General features: G+C 47.9%; 1 protein-coding gene across 11 annotated transcripts in view; it reads right to left on the bottom strand.

The window, feature by feature from the left end:
* Window positions 1-590: 590 nt before the first annotated feature.
* Window positions 591-7,079, bottom strand: part of Pkp4 (plakophilin 4) — a 208,290-nt gene continuing 201,801 nt past the window's right edge. For 7 of the 11 annotated variants that reach the window (XM_060390208.1, XM_060390216.1, XM_060390210.1 and 4 more), the window contains 3 exons: window positions 4,643-4,771; window positions 3,252-3,325; window positions 591-1,586 (listed from right to left, as the gene is read on the bottom strand). In XM_060390208.1, coding sequence (XP_060246191.1) covers window positions 1,341-1,586; window positions 3,252-3,325; window positions 4,643-4,771 — 449 coding nt within the window. In that variant the 3' untranslated portion in view covers window positions 591-1,340. The remainder of the gene's footprint in view (window positions 1,587-3,251; window positions 3,326-4,642; window positions 4,772-7,079) is intronic. The other 4 variants (XM_060390211.1, XM_060390212.1, XM_060390213.1 and 1 more) reach the window with 2 other exon arrangements.

Genomic DNA, 7,079 nt, shown 5'->3' with positions numbered 1-7,079 from the left:
CCTTTGCAGGCTTCGGCCATCTTCCTGCCTACACTTGGACCTGTTTTACTTTGAATCCCAATCCTGGGCTGTTTTCCACTCAGGAAAGCAGTGTTTGTTGGATCTCTTTCTGCAGTCACAATGCTGCAGGGTGGCACTGGGACACACCTGCCATGTCTGTGGGGATCCCCCAGGGCTGCCTGCTCTCCGGAAAGCACTCAGCACAATAATTATTTAGAATCAGTTTTAGTTTATAGCACTGATGCCAAGCACGCAAATGGCCAACTGTTCGTATGTAATTACTGAGTTAAAAACAAAAAAAAAGATGCCATAGGTGGTCTTTGCCAATGTAGTATGGCCAGGATGCCAGATGTAATTTCCCTTAAGTGAGAAGAGATGGTAAATACATCTAGAAGGCTGAAACAAAGAAAAACCTGCCCAAACTGTACAGTGTATCAAATTAAAACAAACAAACAAATGACCCAAGAAATACACATCCTAAGGTAAGTGAGGGGCCTCCGCACCTTCCTCGTCCTGTGTGGCCCGTCTCACAAAGGACTTACTAGGCCTGTTTAACACAGCACACCCAGGGGAAAAACGAACAGAACACATTCTCAAGGATGAAATTTCCACATTTATTATTCTTCCATGTGCATAGAAAATGGCAGTGAAGTGTCCTGTGAAAGAGGCGGGATGAGCATGGCGCTGCTGGCACACGGGGCTTTGTGCTTCCCGAGGTCACTACCCACAGAACACGGAGGATGTCAGAGCGTCCTGTCAGCTGTTCAGAGTTCCTCGAGCTTCCCATTTGTGTTTTCAGCTGTCACTTCTTCAAATCTCTTTTCAAATGACACACTGCATTACAAATGATGGCACTTAACCAATGTGGCATTTCCATATTTACACCAACAGGAGAAATTTTTACAAGACATAATAGCATACAATCTTGACATTTAGTAATAGCAATAAAACATGAAGGGCATCCATTTTATTATTTTTTTTCTGTACAAACTATCTGAACATAACTTTATTCACATTAAAAAAATCATCTGTAATTTGATTTGACTTACACATACCCCATCTCATTTCACCCATTTCTCAAGCCTCTCATCACATCACCCACACCTTCACCACTAGAATCTACAAGGAGTTAGACCTATCACCTACACGGAGCTTAGAAAGTCCTCCCCTAAGGGTTTCCTCACTTCCCTGAAAATTCCTCAAAAAAGAAAAAAAAAAAAAAGAAATACTCTTCACTCATTCCTTCCATTTCACTTTCACATTTCATCATCAAATCAGCAAGGCGGACTTTTCACCTCAATCCAAGCAAAGTTAGGAGTCCCTCAGCAGGCGTCTTGACGCTACACCCAGGAGTCGGGGGACCCCGGGTACTGTTCAGCTCTATAAGAAGGTCGTTTAGTGGAGTAAAAGTCTACGTAATTTGTGGTCGATTTCAGGCCATACTGTGTCGAGTAATCAGTAGAAGCTGGAAAGTGAACTCGGTCATCAAAGTAAGGGTCTTCATAGCTGCGAGGAGACTGCAAATACAACCTGTACGCATCCAACGTCTTCCTGCTGGGGTCATCTTGATAGTACAGCTGTTGATGCTGTTGGCGAAATGAGAAGACAAGTAAGGGAGAGCACTTCACGCGCGCGCACCCACGCACACAACACTCTTGTGGGCTTCCCGCTTCACATTTTAAAAGAGCTTTGCGGGCTAAAGGGGACAGAGCTCTTTCAGGTCCACATCGTGTTTATACACAACAGGGGGCCTTTTAATGTTTATAGGCAAGCTGGCTTTGTTTGCTCAAGTCTTGTCCGAGAAGCCTTGTCCAAGGCCTCAGGAGAGTTTAGTTCCTCAGTGGGATGTGGCGTGGGGTGTGGAGGAGGCAGCTTTTGCACGGGGAAGTTAAGCATATCGTGAATGTTTGTTAGGGCTGGGGATTTGGGTTCAGATATTCGGATAACTGTGATTATAGGATTGTATTTTAAAACATTTACTTCCTGAATGAAGGTTTGAATCCACCACTCAGTTTTCAAAGACATAACGTGAACTGATGGACTCTGCTGTGCAGTGCAGTCTGACAGGGTGAGCAATCTCCAGGCAGATGACGAACTTAGCAGAGACACATGAGCAAAAGGTTCTAGGGGAGGGACGTCTGTAATCAGGGCCGCCAAGTCCCTCTGGCGAAGCATCACAAGCAAGCAGCCGTACAGGGACCCCGGACTCGGGGCCTTCCATGCTGTCTTAACTACAACGCCCTCCAATCATCACAGCTCTTAGGTCTGTCTTCATCGTGCGCAAGGGCCCCTAACTCAGTAAGATGTAAACATTTACCATATAGGTATGAGCATCTGACTTTAACTCATTCTAACATCACTGGTATTCCAGAGCTAAAATCTATGAGTCCACGTAGCTAACTCTACCTCCTCTTTTAACGGCAGAGTTAAACTTTTCTTGACCTTAAAGAATAAAATAAAATGAAATAAAGACTACATGGGTGTGTAGGTGCATGTCCGAGATCCTGGCTACTCCTGAGGTTGAACAGGGAGGGTCACTTTAGCTCAAAAGCCCGAGATCAGCAGGAGCAATGGTAGGACCCAGTCACAAAAGAACACAATGAAACCACCTAAAGAACTAGAATGAACTATGAGTGATGTGGGAGGGTTTTTTTTGTATCTAAATCAAGAAGACTATGGTATAGAGGGATCTCAGGACATCCTTATTTGGAAGGACACGGACCAGGTCTGGCTGGGAAGTCCTCGTGTTTTGTGGTTGAGAGGGTGTGTGTGGCAGTACAGTCCTAGGGGGGGGTAGCTCCAGGCCCTCCTGAGAGCTCAGTCTGGGGATTCCAGACACAACCCCCTTACTACCGTGCCTTGCAGACTCAGGGTTTTTCAAACCATGGAGCCTGGATGAGGAGGAAGTCATGACGTACAAAGAAGACAGTGAGAGCAGGGCGGGAGGTGTGCTCACCAACCCTGGCTGGCCCGGAGGATGGAGGAGACTTAATAGGTTAACAGAAAGGGGGGCGGGGGGGGAGAGAGTGGGAGAGGGAAACTACCGAGGAAGAACACGCGCCAGGGGTTTCTCAGCGCTCCCATCAGAGGCATGTGGCTCAGAAGCACTGACAGAATCTATTTATCTAAACCATGCGCATCCTCAAAGGGCGACACCCTCGGGCCCTGCGCTGAGGCCCAGCTCTCTCAGGTGGCCCCCTTACTGGGTGACCGCTAACCAGCCTTCTTTACAAATGACGTTGCAGATTCACCTGGAGCCGTCTATTTTGTTCTCTTGCTGGTGAGGAATAGGAACTGATGTAAATTGGTGAAGGTTTGCTGGAGCCTGTAAGAAAATATTTTATTAAATTAAAACTAAAGCTTATTACACTGGCCCACCAGGTTGTGTGGGTCCTGCCTTCTCTAGTGCCAGCGCAGGCAAAAGGGCAGCAGCTCAGGCTCCCTGGGTCTGGGAGCGCTAGCAGCAAAAACAGGCTGTGTGTGTGTGTATGTGTGTATGCCAGGCAGAAAGAAGCTGTGAATGCAGAGCCCTCCCAGAGAGGGCTCATCTCAAGCTCTGCTCAGTCTCTGGGGGTTCTGTAGTTGGCTTTGAGGAGTAATATGGCTCCCTGTGCTGAGTGGAGGGACCTCACTATTCCAGGGCCCCGAGCCACGGTATGCATCAGAGAGACAGGAAAGGCAACATTAGTGTGACCCCCGTGCCTCAGAGTGGCTGTGATTCAGGTCCTGGGTTCTGGAAAGGGCAGGCACAGGCATGTTCAGAGCAGTCTGGGGTCTGCCATAGTTACGTATATTGTAAGGGGAAAAGAACTTGGTAATTCGGCGAGCGTCTTCAAGAGCAGACTCCTGATGACATTACTAGTCTCGCCCTCCTCCTACTGCTAAAACTAGCAAAGACTTTAATTTTTTTAATAAGGAAAATAAAGCACACTCCAAGAAGATTAAGCTTATTGAAGCAAGCTAAGATAGATGGTGGGTGCTCATGAGTCAGTCTTCACAATGAAGCTGCTGCTGCGGCCCCAAAGCCAACCGCATGTCAGCTACTCTGTGTGTTCCCTTCTGCACAGAGCTTAGTGTTTGAAATGTAGCATCTGCAATTTTCTGAGCTATTAACTGCCATGGTAACAAAAGTCGATTAGTAAATAGTCCTGTGAAATCACAATTTCAAAGACAACCGCACAATTCAGACTCCTCCCCCAGCAGTGGGTAGGTTGCCATCAGCCTTCATTTATTTCTTTTTAATAAATAGGTATTTTCCTTCCCCTCCTTTTTTTAAAGAAAAAGTGCTTTGGGCCAGTCTAGAGGGCATATACAGCTCCAGCCAGGCCACATGGGCCCTCGGTTCTGATGCAAAAGGACTCTTGTTACAGCAGGAGCAAAGGGAATGGTGCTTAGGGCACCCAGAAATGGTCACTGCACCTCGCCCTCTTTTTTGTGGTCATCATGCAACTATATGAGCTTGGTTGACTTAAAATGAGGAGAAAGGGCAGTAGTCCCAAAAGTAGTTGAGAAGGATCAGGCATGCGGTTTGCTGCTGGGGCCCGCCTTTCCATAAGCACAGGCTCGTTCCCAGCACACTGGCCGGGCGCCCACAGTTGTGGCTCCTCCACGTATTGCATCACACACCCAAATGGCGTCTTACCGGGGTACAGGCCTTTATGTGTGGTGTCCCCTTGGCTATTGTAATACTGCATAGGTGGCTGGGTCCTATCGTATTCTGAGCGAGGGTCTCTGATTCCTAACAGTGCTGGTGAGGAAGAAGTGCTGCCGACTGACGGGGGAGGCAAAGGAAGGAAAGGGGGAAAGAGAGAGAAATCAGACGGTCAGCAAATCTGGAAAGCGCTCCAGAAAAAGGCTGGTTATTAGCAACGCCACAGTAAAATCAGCTCTTAGGTGCTTCAGGGCGAACAGACCCCGAGGACCAGGACACACCCGACACCCGACATTCCCACACCAGCAAGGGTGAGTGGCATCTGGGCCCACCTGCTGGCCACAGCCAGCTGTAGGGGCCCCAGAGGAGAGCGCAGTGTGGCTTAGGGTCTTGATCCGCCCCTTGGAAACCAAATGGAGTCACTTAAGAGCTTTGCAAAGTTACTACTGGTCACGGCTTGTCTGCTTGTAAACCTTCTGCTATTTATGTAGAGAGGTTTGGTAGCAGGTTTAAAGAATGTTTTAATTTTCAGTCATTTAAAAAATATCTGCATTTAAAAATATCTAGATGTGTCTAGAAGTGCCCAGTCCAACATGTATGGTTCTCTTTTTGGTGATCTCACGGGAGAGCATGTGTACCCGGTGGCCCAGGTGACTTCTGACACTAGCCTGGGCCGCAGATCTGAGCATGACCAGCTACTCATGCGGCCGGTCCCGTTTGCATTTTTTATCATGTTATTATTTTTGTTAACAGGTATCAGAACTTCTTTCTTTTTCTCATTAACAGTCTGGTTTGTAAGAAAGTTAGTTACAAATGAGTGGCCATTTCTTTACCCAGCTCCCTTGGAAGCAGTGGTCCTCCTGCGTTGGCCGCAGTGGCTTGTCACAGGCCTGCCTGCAGAGGGCCCTGGCAGGCCAGGGCTTTTCCTGTGCTGTCACTTCAGTGACTCAGGGATGCCTGTGTTGAGTGAGGCGAGCATGAACGTCCTTGTTGCTGTGCTGTTTCCAGCCCGCTTATGGGAAAACGGCAGGCCAGAAGACACCAGCTCCCCTTTGGGCTGGCACTAACAAGGTAGCCGCTGTGCCCTTAAACAGATCCCTCACCAGTGCTGGAAGGTGACAGCCAGCCCTTAGACAGCTGGGAGACTGGAGTGGCACCTATCCTTCCTCTAACAGAATCCAGGGGGCTACCTAGGGACTGGGTGGGTGGGGGGGCATTAGCACTTCTGCTTGTATGTTAAGAGGTCCTCGTGGCAAATCTATTGTGTAGTAGCTGTGTGCTAATCTGCATGAAATGGTTCTGTGCTTGCTTGCAAGCCCCTTGTCTGGCAGTTACCCCTCCCAGCTCTCCTGACATCCCTCTTCCTCAGTCCTTGGCCATGCCTAACATTTTTATATATATTTATAGATCTTTATGGTATGAGGGCTCATCAAGGCTGTCTGAAAACAAGCAAAGTTCTTGTTGAGTGAAACGGCTCATAATCTTAAACCAGGACATAGAGATCCACCACACACAGTAGGTGCAGATCATGTTTAAGAGAAGCCAAAACCTAAAAAAGCCCAGACCAAACAACATGACACTCCCAGCACAGCCACAGACAAACGATTACGTGGCAAGAGCTCCTGGGCGTGGGTATTACTCTTTCTGTCCACATGAGCAATAGGACTGTCAGAAACAGAACAGCTGACTGTGACAGATAATGTATGTGTCAGAGTGTGTGATTGAAAGCCAAACCAGAGTAAGAAGCGCCATTTTTTCCTGTTTCGTGCAGGTAAGAGTTAATTTTATAGGACTATTTTGACTTTGCAGTCATAATGTTTACACGTAAAGATTTAGTGTGTTGTTCAAAACTCTTTCCATTAAGCTAAACTCTACAAACGGGTGGGTGGCGCAGCTGCTGAGAGGCTCAGTGTCGGGTCCAAGGGGCTTTCCAGAAAGCCACACCGTGAGGTGGGGGTGTGTGTCTGCAAAGCAGCCAGGGGACTGGCAGGTGCCACTGCAAAGCTTGAAAGACCCAAGTTCAAGGAGCCTGTTCCTAAGAGGATTCACCAAGAAAACTAAGGAAAAAAAAAATCAAACAAAACCCTCATCCAAAGCAACAAGAGCAGGAGCAATACTTCTCAGGAGGAGGCTGAAAACGCGTGCAAAGCTGGCAGACAGAGGAGACGCTCCCGTTTAGCCAGCGAGTCTTAAATTGCCCTGTACCTCGCAGGACTCTACATCAGGTTACTGGTGGGGCTGGTCAGACGTGGATGCCAGGGTCCCTTCCCAACAGTGGTGAAGCAGCATCCAGGTGTGGGGACAGGCCCTGGGCTTTTTCTTTTTGAATTAATTTATTTTTATGCACTGCAGCTGATGTAAGCTGTATTCTCTTTTCAAGTGGAATAGAGTGGCTGTTTATGGCCGCCGTGACTCTCAGGTTGATGGG

This window comes from Meriones unguiculatus, chromosome 8 (assembly GCF_030254825.1).
Source record: "Meriones unguiculatus strain TT.TT164.6M chromosome 8, Bangor_MerUng_6.1, whole genome shotgun sequence".
Classification (NCBI taxonomy): Eukaryota; Metazoa; Chordata; class Mammalia; order Rodentia; family Muridae; genus Meriones; species Meriones unguiculatus.
Note: the sequence above shows the minus strand (reverse complement) of the source record. Positions and strands in the feature narration are given on the sequence as shown.